This window comes from Clytia hemisphaerica, unplaced genomic scaffold (genome assembly GCF_902728285.1).
Source record: "Clytia hemisphaerica strain Z4C2 unplaced genomic scaffold, Clytia hemisphaerica genome assembly, whole genome shotgun sequence".
Taxonomy (NCBI): domain Eukaryota; kingdom Metazoa; phylum Cnidaria; class Hydrozoa; order Leptothecata; family Clytiidae; genus Clytia; species Clytia hemisphaerica.
In genome coordinates, this window is record NW_027104506.1 from 136,183 (window position 1) to 163,398 (window position 27,216).

The window sequence follows — 27,216 nt, forward strand, 5'->3', positions numbered from 1 at the left end:
CCGGATCTTTCTCTTTTTGAATCTCTTCGATTCAAAACCCATGTAAAGTAAAAAATCTTTCTAAGGGTAGGAATTTTCTGGCAATAGACCTTATCGGAGTTTTTGATTTTTCTAAAAAAGTGATGCATTGTGGGATTGTTTCGAGTGTATTACAATAGAATTCCCTGGAGGAATTCCTAAGAGATTTCTATTGTAATACACTCGAAACAATCCCACAATGCATCGCTTTTTTAGAAAAATCAAAAACTGCGATAAGGTCTATTGAGTCTCTAAGGAAAAATGTTTATTTTTGTACTAAGGGTTGGTTTTCGAGGGCTCGTTCTGCACATACCAAGCATTCGCCAACCCTAGTGTCCCATATCCCCTGAAATCTCGCTTGGTTTGATATCTGCGGAAGACTTGTTCAGAGTTTCAATATAGCAATCATACAGTGTATCCAGAAATATATTAATCGCACATCCATGTGAACATAATATCTTGTTTCATTATTCGATTTTATAAAAAAGACAAGAAAGCCTAGGCGGCATAAAGACCCATCAAAACCTAAGGCGGCATAAAGTCCCAGCAGTGTTGGTATACCTCTGACTCACAGCCCCGGTGAAACAAAATTCCTATTGAAATCCCAATGGGGATATAAATTCTATTGTTCCATATGCTAAAAAATCAAGTGGGGCTGAGGTCTCAGCGGTACTGTGACACAGGGGTGTGTTGATAGTCGCCATTAACAGGAGTAATTCTTTTTTATGTATAGAGACAACAAATGAACAACAATCAAAATGGTGGCGTAAACACTGTATCAGCCATGATGCCTCTCTTACAGAACCATTCACACGGTAGCCAACAATCAATCGAATCGATCGTTCACGAAACGCAAGTTTTCACAAGGATAGGACTTTTCCAGGTGAGTTTAACAATCTTGCCTCGCGAAATATATAACAAGTAGCTCTCATCTCATTTTCAAACCCAGCTGGCATACAACGTTTTTTCGACGTTTTTCGGTTATTTTAACGTTTTTCAAGACTTAAAATTCCGGTGAGAAAGTCTTTAATTTAATCGAATATTTCCATTTGGGAGTGGTTGGCAGAATTCCAGGCTATATTCTGAGCCTTATTGGACTATTTTTGAACTTTTGAATGCTGAGATCCTATAAGGTTGGAAGTCTAGCGTTAAAACTCAGAGTTAAAACTCTACCCTTCGAACCTACTTTAGAGTACTTACAAATCGATTGTGGTTTCAAAACTTCCCGGTGAATTTCCCTTTTTTCTCAAATATTATGACCTTGATTGTAGATGAACGTTGAAACAACGTTGTGTGCCAGTTGGGAATAGGCCATGATAACTGATTACCAACGGTTCTATTAAATGCGCACTTTATCCAAATCTTTTCATAACGAAGCCAACGTTCTTTGGTTCTTTGTGTGACAGGAAAATTACCCCCTTGAAATTTTCCTCAGGGAATTTTTTTCCCCGGAAAGTTGCGCTCGGAAATTTTCCTCCCCTATCGCAGTAAAATTTCTTGAAATCCTTTTTTTCAGACGTTAATTAAAAAAAACGCTACTTATAAATTCACGGCTTTCTTATACGGATCAGGGAACAAAGTTGCCTCTGTTAACCCTTTCAGCTACAAATGCTGGATAATACTAAGTCACGCCCACTCCCTAGCCGATCTTACCACACCCCTGTCTCATTGACCTGGTAAAAATTTGTTTACCTTAATTCTTTCATTCGATGAAAATACCAAAAACCAAGTGTCTACCAAATGATCTAGAATCCTATATTATCAGTGCAAAATTTAAAAAATAAGACTCGTGCCGATTCGTGAATTTTGGGTCCACTAGGGGCCTCATTAAAATTATACTAACATCCTTATTTTCTTGTAGGGTATCCTATCCGAATAAACGTCCCCCAGTTATTGATTTCAGAAAAGTTTTCGAAAGATTTCTATTAACTATATAACTTTCTTGATAGGTAACTAACTTATTTTCTTTAAGGGTAACTATGTGGCGATCAAGCAACTTTTCAAGAGCAGTGTACAATTGACAAGAGAGTTATTGGTGGAGTTGAAAGAGGTGTCCGAATTACAACATCAGAATGTCAACTCGTTCATTGGCGCATGCGTGGATAGTCCGAATATTTGTATTTTGACACAATACTACAACAAAGGTAAACAGCTCAATTTTTACAAGATACAGTGACTCTCCTAACTCGATAGAGGTCTGAATCAAAGAATCTCCACCGTGATAGATTTTTCAAAATCTAATCGACAGAGAAGCAAATAAGTGAACTTAGTGACTTAAGTGACTTAGACATTTTGACCACTATAAATTTATTTCAATAAAACGAAATATATACCTATAATCAACTAATTTTAAATACAGTAAAACCTCCAATTAATAAAACGAAATATATACGCTATAATCAACTAATTTTAAATACACTAAAACCCCCAGTTAACGGACACTCTAAAAGGCGGGCACCTCTGATTAGTGGACAATTCTGTTTTCCCCGGTCATTACCTAGTAAAATCCTCATAAAAAAGTTTCCAAAAGGTGGACACTCAATTAACGGAACCATAGCGCCAGCCTGGGTTTAGGTCCCAGAAAAAAATTAAGTCTCACCCTGAATTTTAAGTCCCCCCAAAGATTCATGAAATTTTTGGTAGCCCCCAGGGCTTTCGATCCTTGACACTTTTAAAAATGTGTTTTACAAAAAGGGGGTTATTTAATGTATTCATTGGGATGCAGTTGGGAGGTTCCCAGCTGACACACAACGTTGATTCGACGTTTTTCTAACGTTCATAACGTCCATATAACGTTAGAAAAACGTTGAAACAACGTTGTGAGCCAGCTGGGTTAAGACAAAATATTACACTGATTTTTTTCAGCTTCATGAGCTTTAATTTTACCCCCAAATACATTAGGTCCCCCAAATATTTGAAACATCTTTCGTCCCAATTTTTAAGCTTTTTGAAGGGTCTAAACCCCCTCCTTCAACTAGCAGGGGCTGACGCTATGAAACCCTCCAATTAGCAGACAAAGTTTTTTGCACGAAATAGCCAAAACCCTACTTTTTCCTCTCCAATTAGCGGACATCGACGGTAAACTGGTCACAGACTTTAAGAAATTAGACAGGATTAACTTATTCATTGGAAAAATTTCTCATGGACGATTAGAGCGCTCCCTTTATCCAGTCGGTGAATTTGCTTAAGCCATAAAAAATGATAAATTAAGGGTACCCCGAGACTAATACTTTGATTCCTAAAAACTAGATTGTTCTATTCTCTTAATCTTGGAGAACATGGAAGACTTCCATGTCCTAGTGTCTCTAGAAAAGCACTTCAGGCCAAAATTTTACTTACCAAACTCCTTAATAGTACCTCATTTCAAAATTAGAGCACATAATTGAAAAGTTTCTAAAAGGCGGCCACTTCTAATTAGCGGAGACTAGCCCTATATTCCCCCATCTTACAAAGGTTGGAAAAATCTTAACTCTGCAGAGTCTGGATAACTTATTATTATTTTTGTTTGCCAGGATATCCAGTATAATTACCATAATTACCCTGCTGTGGATTACTTGGATTTTTCTGTCTCGTGCCAAAGCCATATCTGCCCTGACTTTCGTTAGCTGGTCGTATCTGTGATTGTGTTCGCCCATATACCGGTCCATATACTGGCCCATATACCGGCCCATATACCGGCCCATATACCGGTCCATATACCGGCCCATATACCGGCCCATATACGCTGTTTTGTCGTTGTCTTTGTTGGTTATATGAGGGGTATTGTGATTGGTTGCTATATTGGAGGTTGTATCTGTTTTTACGTTGTTCGACTGGAAGCATTTGACCTTCTGGGCGTCCATACATGGGGCGGAATGATGGGGGGTGGTTTTGTTGACTATAGTACTTTGACTGAGGGCGTTGTGGAGGAGATGGTTGGGGTGGTCCTTTGTTAACTTCTCTTAGAAATTCGAAAGTCTCATTGACTTTAATGTATCTCCTTATTTGAAATTCATATAGTTTCCAATTATATTTAAATGTTTGTTCATCAATTAATTTGCGTTTGCACATCTCTTTGGCTATTTTTTCGTCCATTTGGTTTCCCTCCGTCTCATATTCTCTGTCGCAATAATCACGAAAATGTGAATTCATTTGGAATCGACATTGAACAATTCGTGGGCGTTTTCCATCCCATTTACCACCAAAGACGCCATCCGTTTTGTCTTTAGAATAATCTTTGGACCAGCCAACTTGAACAATTTTTCCATCAATTTTACAAGCGTAAATGATCAACAACAAGCTATTAGCTAAATACATGAATACTTTATCAGAAACCTTCCGTTCGTTTAAGTCTATATCCAAATCTTCAAAAATAGTTTGACTTCCCTTTTTCTTTTCAATCACCCGATAAGTTTCGCATTGAGTCAATACGGTAGTGACATAGTGGGTAAACATTGGTAAATTTGCAAACAATCGGTTTATTTCTTGGAATGTCCAGGGTAGATTCTTGGAATTCTCATACTTTTGCTTAACTTTGTCCTCCCAGATATGAAGCGCTTCTGGCTCGTTTTGGTCAAACATTAAATTCAGCCTATCAGTAAACAATGCAAATTCTTTGAACCCTGCCTTAACATAACTACATCTGTCGCTCAAACATTGGTCTCTTGATTGAGTGTCTTGTTTCAACAAACAGTTTGAAAGATGTGATTCCATTTGGCTCAGTTCTCCAATCAATCGCTCCCGATCAGATGCAATGATACTCTCGCCGACATAATCCTTTACTTTTTCATATCGCGAGTCCATCAAATTACTTAGCATCTGAAAATTTCTGTGAATATTGCGTACAAGCTTTTGTTGTCCTTTCAGGTCTTGAATCGATCCTATAAAGCCAAATATCCATGATGCTAAGCCTGAAATAGGGCTTGCGTGAGCCAAGGCTTTCGGCACAACATATTGAGATGCGTGAACGATAGCAGTAACCCAACTTCCGAATTCACCGGTGGTTCTTAAACCATCGAGCCAACCATAAGATCCTGAATGCCCATTCAAAAATTTTTGCAAACTCTTTTTAATATATTCCTTGTCAACGGTTGGACCAAGTTTCCATTGTGCATTAGAAGCATCAAGGTATTCTATAAATCTGATGTAATCGTTAACGCACTCTTTTGACCTTGGTCTAAACTTCTCAATCAATCGTTCTCCGGAACGATCCTGAATCGTTCTCGCCAAACTGAAGGCCAAGGTTATTACTGTAAGGACTTCAAACAGTCTCATGTTTATTCTTTAAAACCTAAAAAAAATACAAATTTAGAAAAGTTTGTACCAATAAATTGTCTATACAATAAACACTTCTATGGTATTAAAGTTCACAGCAGAGGGTTTCAAAAAATACCGTCTTCGATTCCTATTAATTCCCTTATAAGCAATAAAATTACACAAATCAGCCAATAAACCTCCTCAAAACTACACTTGGTTTTTTTAAATAAGAAAATTTACAATTCACATATTCTAGGTCATATTCTAGGCAAAGTTACGCTTGACTGGATTTTTCGTAATAATTCAGTATATAGGGCCGTTGAAGTTAGTTTGTTAGTTTAGTTTGCCGAAGACACTGTTTTATGTACACCACGGTTGATTTAACAAACTCTGATTGAATTTTGTGTGAATTTCCAAGAATTCATGATTAAGGGCTAGGTCGCGATATATGTGTGTCTAAAATGTCGTTGCTTTTAACGTCTAATGGAATAAGCTGACGTACGGCGAAGTGAAAATCGTCATGTATGAAACCGGCAATCTCTCTCTCAATACTAAAATTTCATACTATCATAATACAGTCAGTAAAACATAACGGGGTAATGCTCTTTCACAAGCTATGATTATTTTACGTGAATAGCCCAGTTATCTAGGACGTTAAGATTGCCTTTCGATTGTTTTCACGGAGTCCACGGCCAGCCGGCTCTATCTACGAACTGAACGAAACATTAGAAGGAGTGGGGATTCAAACCGCGAACCCCGATTTGAGACGCCGACGCCTTTGACCACTTGGCCATCGCTCCACCTGACTGTACAACAATGCTAAATATTCAACACTTACACAAACTCAGAATTACAATTATTTCCACTCACGAAATTTCTTTTTTGGCCATCGCTCCTTGACCATCGCATATTCATGGTAAACCCAATTCACAGCACAAATACAAAAACAATCACCGAATTCATTCGACTAATTTGACAATCTGGTCTGCAAAATACCAACAAATAAGTTGCCTTCTTAAAGCTTTGCGAATCATCTTCAATTGTTAAGCTAAACAAGTTAACTTCATAGAAAACTAACAAATCATACGATATTATAGGCCCTTAAGACCTATTACAATAGTGAATTATTTGACATGGACATTCGACACGTATGAAATACAAATTTCTGCTTGATGTAGCTCACAAAACAAACAAGTTGCCGTACTGATGCTTTGCTTTTATCACCTTTTGGCCATATATTTCATAGAAAAATAGCTAATCATAAGATGCGATGCCCTATAACTGCTCCATAGTAAACATAGTAAAAAAAGAATATGCCAAAAGGGGTAAAGTCTTTCAATAGCCTTCTCAAGATGCCCCTATCCTTACTTTATCCAAACATTTTGAATCATGTTTATTACATGACTTCTAGGTAGCCTACAAGATGTGCTTTTCAACGACGACCTCAAGCTAGACTGGATGTTTCAAGTTTCAATAGCCTCAGATATTGCAAGAGTGAGTACTTAGAATATATATTCGCATAGAATTTTTAAATTTATTACAATCTGGGTTTAAATCCCATAATGAAAACCAGCTCTTTCAAATTTGAAATTTCGAGACCTAAGTTCTTTTTGCAAAAAATTTGTCCTTTAAAAACAGATTTCCAAACAAAACATACAGTTGATGCTTTTCAATTTGATTTTCAAGTGGATTTGGATTTTTATTGAATAAGGGCGCAAACCATGGCGTTCTAAATCTTAGAACCCCATGGCTCAAACGTATCGAATAGTAGAGAATTTCTTGTTAACATGAGCTTTGAATATTATCGAATAATAGAAAATATCAAATAGTAGAACGTCAGTTTAGAGAGTGTCAACTCTATACCTTATCGGGGAAAACTTCGTCGGGGAAAATTTTCGCCAGGGAAAAATTCGTCACTTGCTGGTAGTTGGTAAACGCATTAAGGCCGGGGAAAATTTTCGTCGGGGAAAATTTTCGTCACTTGGCCAAAATTTCGTCACTTTTCCCCGACGAAGTTTTCCCTGATAAGGTACTTATTTTTTGTATTTCTTTCATAGGGAATGCAATACATACACAATGGTGCAAGCATCGGAGTCCATGGACGTCTGAAGTCCACTAATTGTGTAATTGATAGCAGATGGACATGCAAGATCACCGATATTGGGTTGTTCAAATTCAAAGACGGTCAAGCTGTTGATGAAGAAGTTGGTATAGATCATGAATACGATGGTAAGTTTTCGGTCAAAACTCTGTTATTTTTGATTGGTTAATCGAGGCAAGGGGTGACTTTTTTCATATAAAAGCATTTCGAACGAGACATGGTAATAGAGTCAAGGCTTGTATTTGAATTCAAAGACGGTCAAGCTGTTGATGAGGAAGTTGGTATAGAATATGATTATAAGTTTGTGGTCAAAACTCTGTTATTTTTGAATGGTTAATCGAGGCAAAAGATGACGAAACAGCCTAATAAAGTCAAGGCTTGTATTTGAATTCAAAGACGGTTAGGCTGTTGATGAAGAAGTTGGTATATATCATGAATACGATGGTAAGTTTTCGGTCAAAACTCTGTCATTTTTGATTGGTTAATGGAGGCAAGGGGTGACTTTTTGGACGTACCCCGGTGGGGTATAGGTCCTATAAATTAACCTGTGTTCGTCCGTTCGTTCGTTCGTTCGTCTGTTACCAACTTTTCTCAGGATTGAATCATAGGAATCCTTTGATTTTTGGTACAAAGGCAAAATCGTGAAAAATCGTGGTGGGCAAAATGTGACGGAGCCCGATTTTCAAAAAAAATCTTTTTGGGCCAATATGGGCCAAAAAACGGCTAAAAAACGGGTTTTTTGGACTTTGTGAAAAATTGAATCATTAATTTTTTCTGATTTTTTGTATGAAAGTAGGGTACCATCATAGGTAAAAGATGATATAAGCAGATTTTTGCAAAAAAATTTTGTTGGCGTTTTTTTTGTTTTTATAGAAAAACTGGCCAAATTCGACATTTTTTTATAAGCACATTATCAATTACTTAGGTATTAGCTTTTCTCGAGATTGGCTCTTTCAATCTTTATGATTTTTCGCACAAAGATGCATAACTATAAACCCTCGAATGTGATGGAGCCGATTTTCGAAAAAAATATTTTTGGGCAAATGTGGGCCAAAAAACGGCTAAAAAACGGGTTCTTTGGACTTTGTGAAAAATTGGATCAATAATTTTTTCTGATTTTTTGTATGAAAGTAGGGTACCATCATAGGTAAAAGATGGCTCAAGCAGATTTTTGCAAAGAAAATTTGTTGGCTCAAAAAACGCATGTTTATCTATAAGAATCACTATTAATAAGCATACATCAATGTTCTTAGTCAAATTACTCAATAGTTTTTATGAGATAGATGTTTTTTTTGCTCACGAGGGCTTACTTTTGAAGAATATATGTGTTTGGACATGAAATTTTGGTTGCTTGGCGTGTTTTTATAGAAAAACTGGCCAAATTCGATATTTTATTATAAGCACATTATCAATTAATTAATTAAGTATTAGCTTTTCTCGAGATTGGCTCTTTTATTCTTTATGATTTTTTGCACAAAGATGCATAACTATAAACCCTCGAATGTGACGGAGCTCGATTTTTGGGAAAAAATTTTTAGGGTAAATTTCAGCTAAAAAAACGGCAAAAAAAAAGGGTTTTTTGGACTTGATGAATTATTTGTGAATTATTTTTTGCATGAAAGTAGATAAAAGATGGCTCAAGCTGATTTTTGTAAAAAAAGAATTTTGTTGGCTCAAAAAAAGGTATCTTTATCTATAAGAATCACTATCAATAAGCATACATCAATGTTCTTAGCCAAATTACTGAATTTTTTGATGAGATAGATGTTTTTTTTGCTCACGAAGTCTTGAATATAAAAAAATATTTCAAGAGCATGAAATTTTGGTTTCTAAACGTTTTTTTATAGAAACAAACAACTAATTTTAATAGATCGTCACTATTTGTGTTTTGAATGATTTTTTAATGGTCACGCTCACATAGATACCAATTATATATGTGTTAAATGCATAACCAGGTAGGTCCATAAAAGTATCACTTGTTTCATATAAAAGCATTTCGAACGAGACAGGGTAATAGAGTCAAGGCTTGTATTTGAATTCAAAGACGGTCAGGCTGTTGATGAAGAAGTTGGAATAGATCATGAATATGATAGTAAGTTTTCCGTCAAAACTCTGTTATTTTTGATTGGTTAATCGAGGCAAGGGGTGACTTTTTTTCATATAAAAGCATTTCGAACGAGACAGGGTAATAGAGTCAAGGCTTGTATTTGAATTCAAAGACGGTCAGGCTGTTGGATGAAGAAGTTGGTATAGATCATGAATACGATGGTAAGTTTTCGGTCAAAACTCTGTTATTCTTGATTGGTTAATCGAGGCAAGGGTGACTTTTTTCATATAAAAGCATTTCGAACGAGACAGGGTAATAGAGTCAAGGCTTGTATTTGAATTCAAAGACGGTTAGGCTGTTGATGAAGAAGTTGGTATAGATCATGAATACGATGGTAAGTTTTCAGTCAAAATTCTGTTATTTTTGATTGGTTAATGGAGGCAAGGGGTGACTTTTTTTCATATAAAAGCATTTCGAACGAGACAGGGTAATAGAGTCAAGGCTTGTATTTGAATTCAAAAACGGTCAGGCTGTTGATGAAGAAGTTGGTATAGATCATGAATACGATGGTAAGTTTTCGGTCAAAACTCTGTTATTTTTGATTGGTTAATCGAAGCAAGGGGTGACTTTTTTCATATAAAAGCATTTCGAACGAGACAGGGTAATTGAGTAAAGGGTTGTCTTTAAATTCAAAGACGGTCAAGCTGTTGAAGAAGAAGTTGGAATAGATCATGAATACGATGGTAAGTTTTCGGTCAAAACTCTGTTATTCTTGATTGGTTAATCGAGGCAAAGGATGATTTTTTTTATACAAAACGAGACATGGTAATAGAGTCATGGGTTGTATTTAAATTCAAAGACAGTCAAGCTGTCGATGAAATTAATCCGAGCTGAATATGATTGTAAGTTTGTGGTCAAAAAGCTGTTATACTTGTTTCGCTAATCGAGGCAAATAAAGTGCCTAAAAACACAAAAGCCTCTAAAAGTAAGCATAGGTCAAAGGTTAACCCGGGGTCCACTTAAGGCTTTTTTTTATAGACTGACCGGCACGATTAAGTGGCCCGGTAGTAAATGGTAATATTGCTTTTGCTTAGGCGGATTGTAAAACAATCCGCTAGATTTTAGTTGTAAAAAATGGATGAGGCAATAATGTTTTTATTAACAAATATTACAGATCTGTTATTCATGTTTGCTCCCGAATCTTAATTATATTTTTCAGCTCCAGGTTTTTTGTTATCTGAAATTTTTGTGCTTTTCTTTCAAAATGGCGACCTCGTCAAATGCGCCTGGTCTAGTCGGTATATCGCGATAGATTTAGAAAGCCCCCTAAGTGGTTTGCGTGATGACGTAATAGGAACTTCTTTGTAGCGTGATTACGTAATTTTGAATTTGTTTTCGTGATAACGTGATCAGGGGCCAAAACGTGATCGTGATTTGAAAAACTTTTGAGCCGTAATTCGTGATTTGGACTTTTTCAAAGGGGAACGTGATTATACAATTTTTTTGCTGATTTGCGTGACCGTAATTGAAGACAAAAATTTGTGTGATATCATGATCAGAGTTAGCCTCATTTAGTATTCAATCATTGGGCTCTTCCAGAAAATGTCTGTGCATAGGGGGAGGATACCCAGGGGGTAGCGAAAAATTATCAAAATTTGCCTTGTCCAGGGGGTAAATTTGCTCTTTCCGGGGGGTCAACTGATGTTTGTCGGGGGGTAAAAGCCGTTGTCCGGGGGGCTAAAAGTCACTTTGTCCGGGGGTAAATCACTGAAAATTGTTATATCCTCCACCCCCATATTCAATTTTCTTCTGGAAAAGCTGACATACAACGTTGTTTCAACGTTCATCTAACGTTATATGGATGTTATGAACATTAGATAAACGTTGAAACAACGTTGTGTCTTTTATTCTCATTCTAGCCTTGTTATGGACAGCACCAGAGCATTTGGACAATATGAAAGAAGAACGATCTATGGAAGGCGATGTTTACAGTTATGGAATTATTTTACAAGAAATTATCACCAGAGGGTCTCCATATTCGATGTATGAAAACTTGTCTGCTAAAGGTATGTTTATTGAGGCTCGGAATTCCCGAGTTAAAAAAACCGAGTTAGAAAACCGAGTTAGCAAAAAGCCGAGTTATGACGTCATCAAACGAAAGTTTTGACGTCACGATCAAAATATCTAACTCGATTCCTGATTTCTCTAACTCGATTTTTTTTTTGTCAAATTAAAATTTTCGAGTTAGCTAACTCGATTTTTTTTGTCAAATTAAAATATTTTGAAATTTTCGAGTTAGCAAACTTGTATGCTAAAGGTATGTTAGTTTATTTGAATTTGTCAGCTTCCCCGTAATTAGGATATGGAGAGGCTTTAAGAAGAATTACTGCAAGTCAGATTTGAAAGTTTTAAAAAAAATCTAACTTATCTTAGAAATCCTTGACCGCGTGAAGAAATGTTCAAACCCTCGTTTTCGGCCGGTCGTACCGGAAGATTACGGGCATCCCGAATATCATGATCTGATGAGACAGTGTTGGGAGGAAGCTCCTACGTCACGACCTCGTTTTGATGAAATCATGAAAGCTCTGAAGAAACTAAACGGTGGAAAGTAAGTGCGCAACTCACAACGTTGTTTCAATGTTCATCTAACATTATATGGACGTTGGGAACATTATAAAAAACGTTGAAAGAACGTTGTGTGTCAGCTGGGTGTGTCTTCTTAAACTTTTTCAAATGGTCTTCAAGGTCTTTCTTTCTATTCCATTTTGCTTCCTTGAACTGTAATTTGAAGTACACTACATCCCCTATTATGTCTTTTTTGTCAACATTATCCCTTAATATTGAGTTTCAAATAGAAAAACCGACATTGTATGGAACATTAATACGATAATGACGGAGAAGTACACAACATAGTCTGTACACAAACCCGATATCTACGGCTAATTTCAAAACTCATTGCCGTAGAGGAACTATGCTACGATAATCGTCCCTCTACACGTTTTTTATAAGAACAAACTATACAAGAACATAAGGCTTCGATGGCCAAAATGTTTAGAACGTGTTAAGAACATTTCAAGACACCGAATTTCGAAATTTCGAAATTTCGAAAAAAATATTTTTGGGCAAATGTGGGCCAAAAAACGGCTAAAAAACGGGTTCTTTGGACTTTGTGAAAAATTGGATCAATAATTTTTTCTGATTTTTTGTATGAAAGTAGGGTACCATCATAGGTAAAAGATGGCTCAAGCAGATTTTTGCAAAGAAAATTTGTTGGCTCAAAAAACGCATGTTTATCTATAAGAATCACTATTAATAAGCATACATCAATGTTCTTAGTCAAATTACTCAATAGTTTTTATGAGATAGATGTTTTTTTTGCTCACGAGGGCTTACTTTTGAAGAATATATGTGTTTGGACATGAAATTTTGGTTGCTTGGCGTGTTTTTATAGAAAAACTGGCCAAATTCGATATTTTATTATAAGCACATTATCAATTAATTAATTAAGTATTAGCTTTTCTCGAGATTGGCTCTTTTATTCTTTATGATTTTTTGCACAAAGATGCATAACTATAAACCCTCGAATGTGACGGAGCTCGATTTTTGGGAAAAAATTTTTAGGGTAAATTTCAGCTAAAAAAACGGCAAAAAAAAAGGGTTTTTTGGACTTGATGAATTATTTGTGAATTATTTTTTGCATGAAAGTAGATAAAAGATGGCTCAAGCTGATTTTTGTAAAAAAAGAATTTTGTTGGCTCAAAAAAAGGTATCTTTATCTATAAGAATCACTATCAATAAGCATACATCAATGTTCTTAGCCAAATTACTGAATTTTTTGATGAGATAGATGTTTTTTTTGCTCACGAAGTCTTGAATATAAAAAAATATTTCAAGAGCATGAAATTTTGGTTTCTAAACGTTTTTTTATAGAAACAAACAACTAATTTTAATAGATCGTCACTATTTGTGTTTTGAATGATTTTTTAATGGTCACGCTCACATAGATACCAATTATATATGTGTTAAATGCATAACCAGGTAGGTCCATAAAAGTATCACTTGTTTCATATAAAAGCATTTCGAACGAGACAGGGTAATAGAGTCAAGGCTTGTATTTGAATTCAAAGACGGTCAGGCTGTTGATGAAGAAGTTGGAATAGATCATGAATATGATAGTAAGTTTTCCGTCAAAACTCTGTTATTTTTGATTGGTTAATCGAGGCAAGGGGTGACTTTTTTTCATATAAAAGCATTTCGAACGAGACAGGGTAATAGAGTCAAGGCTTGTATTTGAATTCAAAGACGGTCAGGCTGTTGGATGAAGAAGTTGGTATAGATCATGAATACGATGGTAAGTTTTCGGTCAAAACTCTGTTATTCTTGATTGGTTAATCGAGGCAAGGGTGACTTTTTTCATATAAAAGCATTTCGAACGAGACAGGGTAATAGAGTCAAGGCTTGTATTTGAATTCAAAGACGGTTAGGCTGTTGATGAAGAAGTTGGTATAGATCATGAATACGATGGTAAGTTTTCAGTCAAAATTCTGTTATTTTTGATTGGTTAATGGAGGCAAGGGGTGACTTTTTTTCATATAAAAGCATTTCGAACGAGACAGGGTAATAGAGTCAAGGCTTGTATTTGAATTCAAAAACGGTCAGGCTGTTGATGAAGAAGTTGGTATAGATCATGAATACGATGGTAAGTTTTCGGTCAAAACTCTGTTATTTTTGATTGGTTAATCGAAGCAAGGGGTGACTTTTTTCATATAAAAGCATTTCGAACGAGACAGGGTAATTGAGTAAAGGGTTGTCTTTAAATTCAAAGACGGTCAAGCTGTTGAAGAAGAAGTTGGAATAGATCATGAATACGATGGTAAGTTTTCGGTCAAAACTCTGTTATTCTTGATTGGTTAATCGAGGCAAAGGATGATTTTTTTTATACAAAACGAGACATGGTAATAGAGTCATGGGTTGTATTTAAATTCAAAGACAGTCAAGCTGTCGATGAAATTAATCCGAGCTGAATATGATTGTAAGTTTGTGGTCAAAAAGCTGTTATACTTGTTTCGCTAATCGAGGCAAATAAAGTGCCTAAAAACACAAAAGCCTCTAAAAGTAAGCATAGGTCAAAGGTTAACCCGGGGTCCACTTAAGGCTTTTTTTTATAGACTGACCGGCACGATTAAGTGGCCCGGTAGTAAATGGTAATATTGCTTTTGCTTAGGCGGATTGTAAAACAATCCGCTAGATTTTAGTTGTAAAAAATGGATGAGGCAATAATGTTTTTATTAACAAATATTACAGATCTGTTATTCATGTTTGCTCCCGAATCTTAATTATATTTTTCAGCTCCAGGTTTTTTGTTATCTGAAATTTTTGTGCTTTTCTTTCAAAATGGCGACCTCGTCAAATGCGCCTGGTCTAGTCGGTATATCGCGATAGATTTAGAAAGCCCCCCTAAGTGGTTTGCGTGATGACGTAATAGGAACTTCTTTGTAGCGTGATTACGTAATTTTGAATTTGTTTTCGTGATAACGTGATCAGGGGCCAAAACGTGATCGTGATTTGAAAAACTTTTGAGCCGTAATTCGTGATTTGGACTTTTTCAAAGGGGAACGTGATTATACAATTTTTTTGCTGATTTGCGTGACCGTAATTGAAGACAAAAATTTGTGTGATATCATGATCAGAGTTAGCCTCATTTAGTATTCAATCATTGGGCTCTTCCAGAAAATGTCTGTGCATAGGGGGAGGATACCCAGGGGGTAGCGAAAAATTATCAAAATTTGCCTTGTCCAGGGGGTAAATTTGCTCTTTCCGGGGGGTCAACTGATGTTTGTCGGGGGGTAAAAGCCGTTGTCCGGGGGGCTAAAAGTCACTTTGTCCGGGGGTAAATCACTGAAAATTGTTTATATCCTCCACCCCCATATTCAATTTTCTTCTGGAAAAGCTGACATACAACGTTGTTTCAACGTTCATCTAACGTTATATGGATGTTATGAACATTAGATAAACGTTGAAACAACGTTGTGTCTTTTATTCTCATTCTAGCCTTGTTATGGACAGCACCAGAGCATTTGGACAATATGAAAGAAGAACGATCTATGGAAGGCGATGTTTACAGTTATGGAATTATTTTACAAGAAATTATCACCAGAGGGTCTCCATATTCGATGTATGAAAACTTGTCTGCTAAAGGTATGTTTATTGAGGCTCGGAATTCCCGAGTTAAAAAAACCGAGTTAGAAAACCGAGTTAGCAAAAAGCCGAGTTATGACGTCATCAAACGAAAGTTTTGACGTCACGATCAAAATATCTAACTCGATTCCTGATTTCTCTAACTCGATTTTTTTTTTGTCAAATTAAAATTTTCGAGTTAGCTAACTCGATTTTTTTTGTCAAATTAAAATATTTTGAAATTTTCGAGTTAGCAAACTTGTATGCTAAAGGTATGTTAGTTTATTTGAATTTGTCAGCTTCCCCGTAATTAGGATATGGAGAGGCTTTAAGAAGAATTACTGCAAGTCAGATTTGAAAGTTTTAAAAAAAATCTAACTTATCTTAGAAATCCTTGACCGCGTGAAGAAATGTTCAAACCCTCGTTTTCGGCCGGTCGTACCGGAAGATTACGGGCATCCCGAATATCATGATCTGATGAGACAGTGTTGGGAGGAAGCTCCTACGTCACGACCTCGTTTTGATGAAATCATGAAAGCTCTGAAGAAACTAAACGGTGGAAAGTAAGTGCGCAACTCACAACGTTGTTTCAATGTTCATCTAACATTATATGGACGTTGGGAACTTATAAAAACGTTGAAGAACGTTGTGTGTCAGCTGGGGTGTGTTTTCTTAAACTTTTTCAAATGGTCTTCAAGGTCTTTCTTTCTATTCCATTTTGCTTCCTTGAACTGTAATTTGAAGTACACTACATCCCCTATTATGTCTTTTTTGTCAACATTATCCCTTAATATTGAGTTTCAAATAGAAAAACCGACATTGTATGGAACATTAATACGATGGACGTCACGATCAAAATATCTAACTCGATTCCTGATTTCTCTAACTCGATTTTTTTTTTGTCAAATTAAAATTTTCGAGTTAGCTAACTCGATTTTTTTTGTCAAATTAAAATATTTTGAAATTTTCGAGTTAGCAAACTTGTATGCTAAAGGTATGTTAGTTTATTTGAATTTGTCAGCTTCCCCGTAATTAGGATATGGAGAGGCTTTAAGAAGAATTACTGCAAGTCAGATTTGAAAGTTTTAAAAAAAATCTAACTTATCTTAGAATCCTTGACCGCGTGAAGAAATGTTCAAACCCTCGTTTTCGGCCGGTCGTACCGGAAGATTACGGGCATCCCGAATATCATGATCTGATGAGACAGTGTTGGGAGGAAGCTCCTACGTCACGACCTCGTTTTGATGAAATCATGAAAGCTCTGAAGAAACTAAACGGTGGAAAGTAAGTGCGCAACTCACAACGTTGTTTCAATGTTCATCTAACATTATATGGACGTTGGGAACATTATAAAAAACGTTGAAAGAACGTTGTGTGTCAGCTGGGTGTGTTTTCTTAAACTTTTTCAAATGGTCTTCAAGGTCTTTCTTTCTATTCCATTTTGCTTCCTTGAACTGTAATTTGAAGTACACTACATCCCCTATTATGTCTTTTTTGTCAACATTATCCCTTAATATTGAGTTTCAAATAGAAAAACCGACATTGTATGGAACATTAATACGATAATGACGGAGAAGTACACAACATAGTCTGTACACAAACCCGATATCTACGGCTAATTTCAAAACTCATTGCCGTAGAGGAACTATGCTACGATAATCGTCCCTCTACACGTTTTTTATAAGAACAAACTATACAAGAACATAAGGCTTCGATGGCCAAAATGTTTAGAACGTGTTAAGAACATTTCAAGACACCGAATTTCTTAGGAAGATTGACAAAAGTACTCAAAAATGGCAAAATAAGAACATGTTAAGCACATTTTTAGGCTCAAAACGCAAACAATTAAGAACATTCCAAAGCTTCAAAAGTTTTTGTCCCTCTATTCAACTATTCTCAATATTTTCTCATAAGAAACATCAACATGTGAATAACTTCATCAAAATAGTTCACATCATTTTACCTTCACAATCAAATTATCTCTTTAGTGCAATATTACCTCTTCAAAATATTTCTCGCTAGAAACGATCAATATCTCTTTAATATTTTACTCATTAGAAACATTAGCATCATTGATAACATGATCCAATTGACGGAGAAGTGCACTGCATTTCCTAAATATTAATTGTTATCTCTATAATGCAACATTATCTCTTTAATAATTTCCAATAAGGAAAAACATCGAGGATAACATGATCGAAATGATCAATTTAATTATCTCTTTAGTACACCATTATCTCTTTAATATTTTCCAATTAGGAGCATTAACATCGTGGATAACATGATCAAAATGATCAATCTAATTATCTCTTTAGTGCAACATTATCTCTTTAATATTTTCCAATAAGGAAAAACATCGAGGATAACATGATCGAAATGATCAATTTAATTATCTCTTTAGTACACCATTATCTCTTTAATATTTTCCAATTAGGAGCATTAACATCGTGGATAACATGATCAAAATGATCAATCTAATTATCTCTTTAGTGCAACATTATCTCTTTAATATTTTCCAATAAGGAAAAACATCGAGGATAACATGATCAAAATGATCAATCTAATTATCTCTTTAGCATTATCTCCTTAATATTTTTCTCATTAGGAACATTAACATCGTGGATAATATGATTAAAATTATGGAGAAGTGCACTGCATTTCCTAAATAATAATATCTCTATAATGCAACATTATCTCTTTAATATTTTTCTCATTAGGAACATTAACATCGAGGATAACATGATCAAAATGATCAATCAAATTATCTCTTTAGTGCAACATTATCTCTTTAATATTTTCCCATAAGGAACATTGACATCGTGGATAACCTGATCAAAATGATCAATCTAAGTATCTCTTTAGCATTATCTCCTTAATATTTTTCTCATTAGGAACATTAACATCGTGGATAATATGATTAAAATGATGGAGAAATACACAGACCATTTGGAAGAGTTGGTTGCAGAACGAACAAAACAATTGGAGGACGAGAAAGCCAAGACAGATGAATTGCTCTACCGAATGTTACCGAGGTTGGTGGATCTTTTTTTCCCGGGGGGGGGGGGGCACTCGATTCCAACACGACCATACGTGCGGCCCAAATCTAGGCCTTTGAATTCGGACCCTTACAGTGCAGAAAAAATTTTGCAAAATTTGAGCAAATTTGAGAGAAAATCGACCCTTACGGTGCATTTTTTTGACCATTTTCAGGCAAAATATGGTCAGATTTCCGAAATTTTACACCCTAACATTGCAATTGTTCTCATCTTTGTTGATTTCGACCTTTACAATGAACTTTAGGAAGCTTGGAAAATATACCCTTAAGGGCCGCAGGTATAGTAGGTCATTTACCTTGAGTGCCTCCCCCCCCCCCAGCTTTTTTCCAAACCTTTTTCTGGATAAGAGCAATGTTATTCTTTAAAAAAAGGATTTCGATGATGAAATACTTGTCGCAGAAGAATCTCATTTTGCTGAGAATGTCTTGTCTTAAAGTCATTCAAAATCTTTGAAAGCGGGCCTGAGTTGAATGTCCACTCCTTTGAGAAAATATATCAAAAGCCTTCCTCTTCATTGAAATGACTGAACTCATACTATTTGAAATAGTGTTTCAAAAGCCTGTCACAAATGGGTCACAAAATTAATTAAATATAATGCGTGACATTATCCTATCCCCAAATTTGATAAAAATCTTTCTCGATTTTTCCGAAAATATTTCCAATATTTTTCTTAAAATCGGGTTAGTATGAATTTCTATAAATGTGTGAACTTTAACTCTGGCCCCTTTTTACATACACAGGCTGCAGAATTGAAGACAAATCATGCTTTTACTCGAAATTTTTATGTGCTTGTTACATGACATTTATTTCTGATTGGTTCGAATTTGTTGACACTAATAAAGTTATCAGCTGTAAGTTATCAAGCAAGTAACATGATAATAAAAGCACGTGGAATTTTTCGAGTATAATCACATGTTTTGAGTGCATTGATATAATTTTGCAACTTCATGTATTCTTCATGTGTTCCACTTATAGAACCGTAGCAGAACAACTGAAACACGGAGAAGCAGTGAGCGCTGAGACGTTTGATATGGTGACAATCTTTTTCAGTGATATTGTTGGGTTCACCAAACTGGCTGCCGAATCCACTCCAATGCAGGTACGGTTTAATGGTTAAAATGTTGTTATAGCAGACTCTTGCAAATTGCCCTGGACAAAATTCTTGATAATATCTTGGAAGAACTTTATTTCTTTCTGGCAAGATTCTTGGAAGATTTAATATGATCTTGTCTTGCAAAGTCGTATTTTTTTGTTTATAATCTACGATCTTGTAAGATCCTTTATTATCCAAGATCTTGGATTTTCTTGGCGAGATCTTGGTAAGATTTTCTAAGATCTTGTCTTGTAAAGTCTTGCTTTTTCGTTTATAATCTTGGAAATGTTCTTGTAAGATCTTGTAAGATTCTATATTATCCAAGATCTTGGATTTTTTTGGCGAGATCTTGGTAAGATTTTCTAAGATCTTGTCTTGTAAAGTCTTGCTTTTTCGTTTATGATCTTGGAAAATGTTCTTGTAAAATCTTCTAAGATCCTATATTATCCAAGATATTGGATTTTCTTGGCAAGATCTTGTACCAGCAACCCATAACGAATCACCGCAAATGTCCAGTTTCGTTCATAGGAAGTTTAAAAACTCAGTTTTATTCAACAGATTATAATATTACAGTGGTGTAGCCGAGAGAGGCGCAAAATTTGTGTAGGATTTTTATGATACTGTAATTATCTATGAATACCATGAATATGAAATTACAGATGTAATTAAAAATTTGGCTCTCCTACACAAATTTTGCGCCCCTCTTGGCTACGCTACTGTAATACTATTCCACTGAAAGGGAATTAAAAAGAAACGGACTACTAAAATGATGTGGGTGTGGGTCATCTTTGTCTAGTCTTTCCTGCATCTTGATTGTTCTGACCTATATTTTTCATCAATTTTCAGGTTGTTGATTTGTTGAACGATTTATACACGTGTTTTGATCAGATCGTCGACCAACATCATGTTTATAAGGTAAACGATCTGCTTCCAAATATACCTTATCGGCCAAAACTTAGTCGGCCCTAAGTGACTAAATTTTGGCTTAGTGACTAAAATTAGGGCCAACAAAAAATTTGGGCCGACTAAAATTAAGGGCGACTAAAAATTTGGGCCAAATTAAAAGTTTATGATTAAGATTTCCTTATTTTCCAGTATTTTAAGCTTTCTCCTATTTTTCATCCGCTTGTAAATTTGGAAATGATCCAAATTTTTAGTCGGTCTTTATTATTAGTCAGCCCTTAGTGACTAAATTTTGACAAGGTGACTAAAATTAGGGCCGGCTAATAAAAATTAAGCCGACCAAAATTAAGGCCGACTTAGTTTTGGCCGATAAGATATTGAAAATTTTGATTATTTCCATGTTTTGCAAAATTTGAAGTTTGGGCGAGAAAGTCGCTTTTCGCCAACATCATGTTTATCAGGTAAATGAACTGACGCTCTTCGTTAAAATATAACATAACCCCCGGAAAAAAGATATACGGAAGGCTAAAATCGTTAGCGATTATCAAAACGCTTCAGAGAGAGGGTTCAGACACGGCTATTATTATACGTAATTTGACTGCACGGCTTCAGCAGAGATCATGGATGATTGCCATGGTTACTTTTGTTCTCGCTAAAGTGCGCGTTGAGTGAAATCGAGATCTGTCGCCACATGCTGATTTGTAATATTCATACGCTGTGCTATTCACGGTAACAAAAAGATGTTCAATTCATGATTAAACCATTACAATTTCTTCTGACATTACATCACAGACCCAGCAGGCAACAGCTGATTGGTTGTAAATGACGTAAAATCAGTCAATACGTCATTCGTAAGCAATCAGCTGTTGGTTCCGTGATGTAAAATGTTAGAAGACATTGCAATGGTGAATATCATTAATAAGTAGAGCAAATGTTTAACCATAGTCATTATAAAAGACCCTGGTCTGGCAATGTATTGTTTTAGAAGTATTATTTTTTTTTATTTAAAGTTTGCAAAATAAATCGAGTTTGTTACGTAAGCTCTATCTTTTAACGATAAAAAGAGAAGAACAAACCTTCCAGACCAGTGTTTTTACAATGACTATGGTTTTACAGGATTGTTCAAATAGATTTCTAAAGCAGCAAGTTTTCCTTCCAGAAGATTATCATTTTTAAGAAACCAATAACTCTCTCTTGAAATTTACAGGTAGAAACAATTGGAGACGCATATATGGTAGTGAGCGGTCTCCCCGAACGAAATGGAAATCGACACGCAGGTGAAATCGCACGCATGTCTCTCGACCTGTTGAGTGCAACAACCACTTTTGTTGTGAGACATAAGAAAGAGTATCGCATACAGCTAAGGATTGGCATTCACTCAGGTTAGTTGGTTCAAAATTATTCGTGATATTCATGACGTAATGTTTTATACGGAAGCACCCAAACACCGGATGTTTGTCATTAATTTTGAATTTAAGCAAAAAAGCTAGTGGTGCTTAAGTATCAAACATTACGTCATAAATATCATGAATATCCTTATCAGTACGGGCTCTTTAAACATACAAGTGTAAATTTGAATAATCTGTAAAATTTTAAAAACTTTATATTTGTCGTGGTGGGATCTCCTTTGAAGATTTTTGGAAATTGATACCTTGGTTATTTAATTTTTCTAATCAACATGGTTTAGAGCATCCCTGTGTCATAGATACGTTGGGACCCCTACCCCACTGGAAGGTTTGGCCATAATTCGGTCCCCGTTTGGAAAATAAGCTACAATTTCAGCCCCACTGGAAAACCGACTTTGATTTCATCCCCATTTGATATTCAATGAAAAAAAGATTGCATTCCCAACCAATCCCTACCTTTTGAAAGGGGGACAATAAAATAGAAATTTTTGTCGCCAATATGGGAAAGATTTTCACCGGGTTGATAAGACAGGTGTGCGAAATATTATCACTTTATACTAATTGCATCATGTTGAGAGATGAGTGTACCCAGCCGACACACAACGTTGTTTTCAACGTTTATCTAACGTTATATGGACGTTTGTAACATTAGATAAAACGTTGAAACAACGTTGTGTGACAGCTGGGTAATTTGCGATTTGAACTGAAGTTTTTGAAGTTGTTTTTTGACTCCCAACCTTTTTCTTCATCTATAAAATGGTTACAGAAGAGGAATTCTCTAAAAGTTTTAAAACCGTAAATCATTATTATATGTGAATTACGGTTGGAACGCAGAGTTTTAACATGAGACTTAAAACTTCCCAGCCGGCACACAACGTTGTTTAAACGTTCATCTAACGTTATATGGACGTTGTGAACGTTAGATAAACGTTGAAATAACGTTGTGTGACAGCATGAACATATAAACGACTGGACATCCATCTCCTTTGTATTTTTGAAGATAACACTGCTAGCTTCGTTGCCGCCTCGTTAAAATCATCAAATGAAACAATAAATTCTGATGGTATACCTCTTGGGAATACCTTGCTAACAACGTCAAAATTTCGACAAAAGTCTTTGTTGTTCTACTTTTCTCAACCTTTTATCTATATCATAACAAAGATAACAGAGGCAAAATCATCGTCAGCTTGTCAAACTCCGACTAATATTTCCAATTTTGACTATAAAAGTGTCTAATAATTTTAGAGAGTGTCACATTCTAATTTCGATATTCTTATGACACAGGCTCTCAACTTTGGCAAGCTATTTTTTTCAAGTCATAAAAAAAATTATTGGAGTGACAAAAGGGATTCAAAAGTATACACGCAGTTGAAATTCTGCATTTCAGAGTTGAAAATGTTGATAAAATATATTGCAAACTCGTGAAAAAAATTGAAAATAATTTTTTTGTGCATTAGGAGTAATGTTCAAGCTCTATCAATCATTTTACCTAAACAATTCAAAAAATAAAATTACGACGGAATATTGTCGGATTTTTTATAGCAATTTTGAAATACAGGAGGCAACGAAGCTCGCTTCAAAGAGACAATAAAAGATAGATGTCCAGTCGTTTTATATGTTCATGGTGACAGCTGGGTTAGAACCTCGGAACTAAAACTATCAAAATTGTTCCAATACGGATTCGAATATAGCCTAGAAGCCAATGAACATTTTTAAATCAAATATTCAATGAAATATGTCTTTATGAAAAATACGAAATTTTCAATAGCATACCGCAGTGAATCTAAAAATAGACATTGATTTTTCTGTTTGACCGAAATTCAATCCCATCACCCTTCGCGTTAACTACGCCTGCATGCAAATTACACTCAACTACAAAGAAAAAGTAATGACTTTCACGACTTTTAATAAACACGAAAAGGATTGTGGGATTGATTTTCGGTCAAGTGTTAAAGTAATAATTATGACGTTTGCATAACGGTGTGCTATTACCCTCGTCAAAAAGAACTCCTAAAACAAAAGAACTGAACTGGTTTCTAAATGCCGTCATCAAAATAAATTTTTATTAGCAAATTATAAGTCTAAAGATTGACCTTCACGCATATAGAACGTCTGTAGAGAATTTGTATTTGTATATTTTATGACCCTAGGGATTCATTTCAATTAAACATTTTTTTACGATCAAGTTTTCAACATAAAAATCAAAGCATTTGTCACTTCTCATTTGATAGCTGACGATTCGTAAAAGATGAAACTTGAAGTTCTATAATTCAAATTTTGTTTTTTCTTGTACACTGTATTCAATGAAATAAAATGAAAGTGCTATAATTGCCATTCTCACCCAAACTTTAAATTCTGAGAAAACTTAAAATACACAAAAATGCCAACATATTCTGACCACCATTCTAGGTTCATGTGTTGCTGGAGTTGTTGGCTTAAAAATGCCGCGTTATTGCTTGTTTGGTGATACTGTGAACTATGCAAGTCGTATGGAGTCTAGTGGGACGGGTAGGTTACTTTCATCGTTGCTTTTTGATTGGCTCTTTTACAGAATACTGAATATGTGATTGGCTAATAGCCTATTTCATATGATTTGTGTATCTGTTATATGCTATCTTCAATTCAATAGACCTTATCGGAGTTTTTGATTTTCTAAAAAAGCGATGCACTGTAGAATTGTTTCGAGTGTATTACAATAGACCTTTTTTTAAAGAATCAGCAATGTTGAGTAATTATGTACTCCAGTATACAAACAATGATACAGCCATGCATGATTTTTAAAATATGCATGATACAGTAATTATGCATTGCTGTATCATTGTTTTTATGCTGGAGTACATAATTATTCAACATGGCTGCCTCTTTAAAAGGTCTATAGAATTCCCTCGAGGAATTCCCAAGAGGTCTCTTCCCAAGAGGATTTTTATATATAAATTTGCAAATGAAGGACAACCCATTGACTTTGAAGCCCCGAAACTCTTGAATGGGAAATGAAACCACTCACCCCCCCCCCCTCCAAGACCCGTATTGTTTTCTTACAAACGCCGGATCGAAAGTATAATCTGTCGCAGATTTTGAAAAAATATGTCAGCAAATTTTAGTGAATTTCAGAAAGATTCGAATTACAGAGAGCAATTTAAACACTTTTAGTTGAAAAGACAATTACTTTATTTCGATTTACAGAAAGATTCGAGGAACAGAGATTCGAATTAGACAGTTGGATTTGATCATTTAAAATTACAATTCCAATCATCTTTTTCTCCTCATTTCAGCATTAAGAATTCACGTCAGTCCAGAATGCCATGAGGTTTTAACTGAACTTGGTGGCTACCATCTTATCGAGCGTGGTCCTGTTCTATGAAGGTAGGTTGATTTTACCTGAAAACTGTTTCCCAGACGGCACACAACGTCAAAACAACGTCTATGTGACATTCATAACGTCCAAATAACGTTATTTGGACGTTAAAACAACGTTGTGTGCCAGTTGGGTTTTTATTGTGTATACACGGATTTCCTATTCGTAGATTCATGTAAGAAAGTCACGAAAAAATACCGAGTAAACGCTCTGATTGGCTGACCTTAAATTGAGCTCATTATAGACAGAGGCTCATTTTAAATTAACATTTCACGGTCGGGTAGTTCAGTTGATAGATCATTCGCTTTACCCAGTTGGCACACAACGTTGTTTCAACGTTCATCTAACGTTATATGGACGTTATGAACGTTAGATGAACGTTGAAACAACGTTGTGTGCCAGGTGGGTACAAACCAAGGGTTGAGGGTTCGGTCCCCTTTTCACAGAGAATGGGTAGCATAGATTAGATAACCTGATCTAGGCGGTAAGAAGTTGTCTGGAGCTAAGAATAGGTATGGCGCTCAGCCAACTTCCCAGGTCTAGCGCAAATAGTAAAGGGTATAGACTGCCTCACTCCCGGCTCCATGAACACTCTCTAATTCGATCTTAAAGGGACTAAAAATTTTCTTCGAGTTACATAAAAATTGGATAGTAAAGCTTCGGATCCGGGGGTACTAGGTTTGCGTGATGACGGTATGTCTGAGCCAAGTTCGAAAATTGACCTTTAGAGACAATATATTCGAAAATTTTGTCCAGCATTTTTTGACGTTTTTGTCACCTTAAATTTCAGCTAAAGATTTTCAAATCTTAGTTTACCGTTTACCATAAGTTTCAAGAACTCAAGACCCTTTGAGAAATGATTTTCGATTTTGGTAATTCTGGAACCATTACAAAGACTCAGTTGCTTTTTAATGGTTTTTGTACCCCTTTGAGGGACTTTCGAGGGTTTTAAAAAAGGGAAATTTATTTTCTTTTTCAGGGCAAAGGGACCATATTGACCTACTTCTTAGCTGGTTATGACGGTTTCGACAAAACCTTACCTGATCTTCAGTTCGCTGCTGGTTTAGAAGAACACTCCTTCAAGTAACACGCCGCGTGTACGCCAAACAGATCTAGAATACAAGGCTAGGGAAAGGAGAAGTGGAGGAGAGCCTGTCGTTCTAATCTATAATGGTTTGGAAAAAGTAAACAAGCTCTTATGCTTTGAGCAGCAAACATTATTGAAAACAAAGGTTAAACTATGGAGGTTTTACATGTTTTGTTGAGTTATGAATCCGCCATTATGGAAGGAAACGTTCGATTTGCGTAAAGGATCGTCTCTGAAGATTCGAATGTTATTTGCTTCCATAATGGCGGTAACAAAAACATAAAAAACATAAAAAACCTCTATACTCCACATGAGGTTGTTATTCTTTTGTGTGGAGATAAACAATGACTCACCGTGTCTCATAACTGGCACACAACGCTATTTCAACGTTCATCTAATGTTATATGGATGTTGCGAACGTTAGATGAACGTTTGAAACAACGTTATGTGTGCCAGCTGGGCTATTTCAAATGAAAGAACTTTTTGATAACAACAACAAAACAGACGTATCGATGATTTTAAAACAATTTTATCAACGCAACACAAACGTTTATGTTCGAGAGTAAAGAAACGTGTTAAAAAAAACATTCAAATTCAGATACTTTGAAAGACATTTTTGAACACTAGCTTGGTATGCTGGAGTTGGTCCTTTAGTCCAATGGATCTATGTATGTCAAATTTGTTATCTAATTTTACAGGTTTTAACTCGTTCTTCAGTGAACTCCTTCTAACTCGAAC

General features: G+C 35.6%; 1 protein-coding gene across 1 annotated transcript; it reads left to right on the top strand.

Annotated features, from left to right (window-relative positions):
- The first annotated feature begins 757 nt into the window (after positions 1 to 757).
- LOC136821868 (atrial natriuretic peptide receptor 1-like) lies at positions 758 to 26,742 on the top strand. Its single transcript, XM_067078110.1, is given in 14 exon segments — positions 758 to 901; positions 1,991 to 2,162; positions 6,665 to 6,747; positions 7,311 to 7,482; positions 11,321 to 11,467; positions 11,835 to 12,009; positions 16,689 to 16,862; positions 18,470 to 18,610; positions 19,610 to 19,733; positions 20,574 to 20,642; positions 21,838 to 22,012; positions 24,446 to 24,544; positions 25,309 to 25,403; positions 26,371 to 26,742. Coding segments are annotated over 14 exon segments (1,875 nt in total). The 5' UTR covers positions 758 to 760; the 3' UTR covers positions 26,479 to 26,742.
- Positions 26,743 to 27,216: the final 474 nt, after the last annotated feature.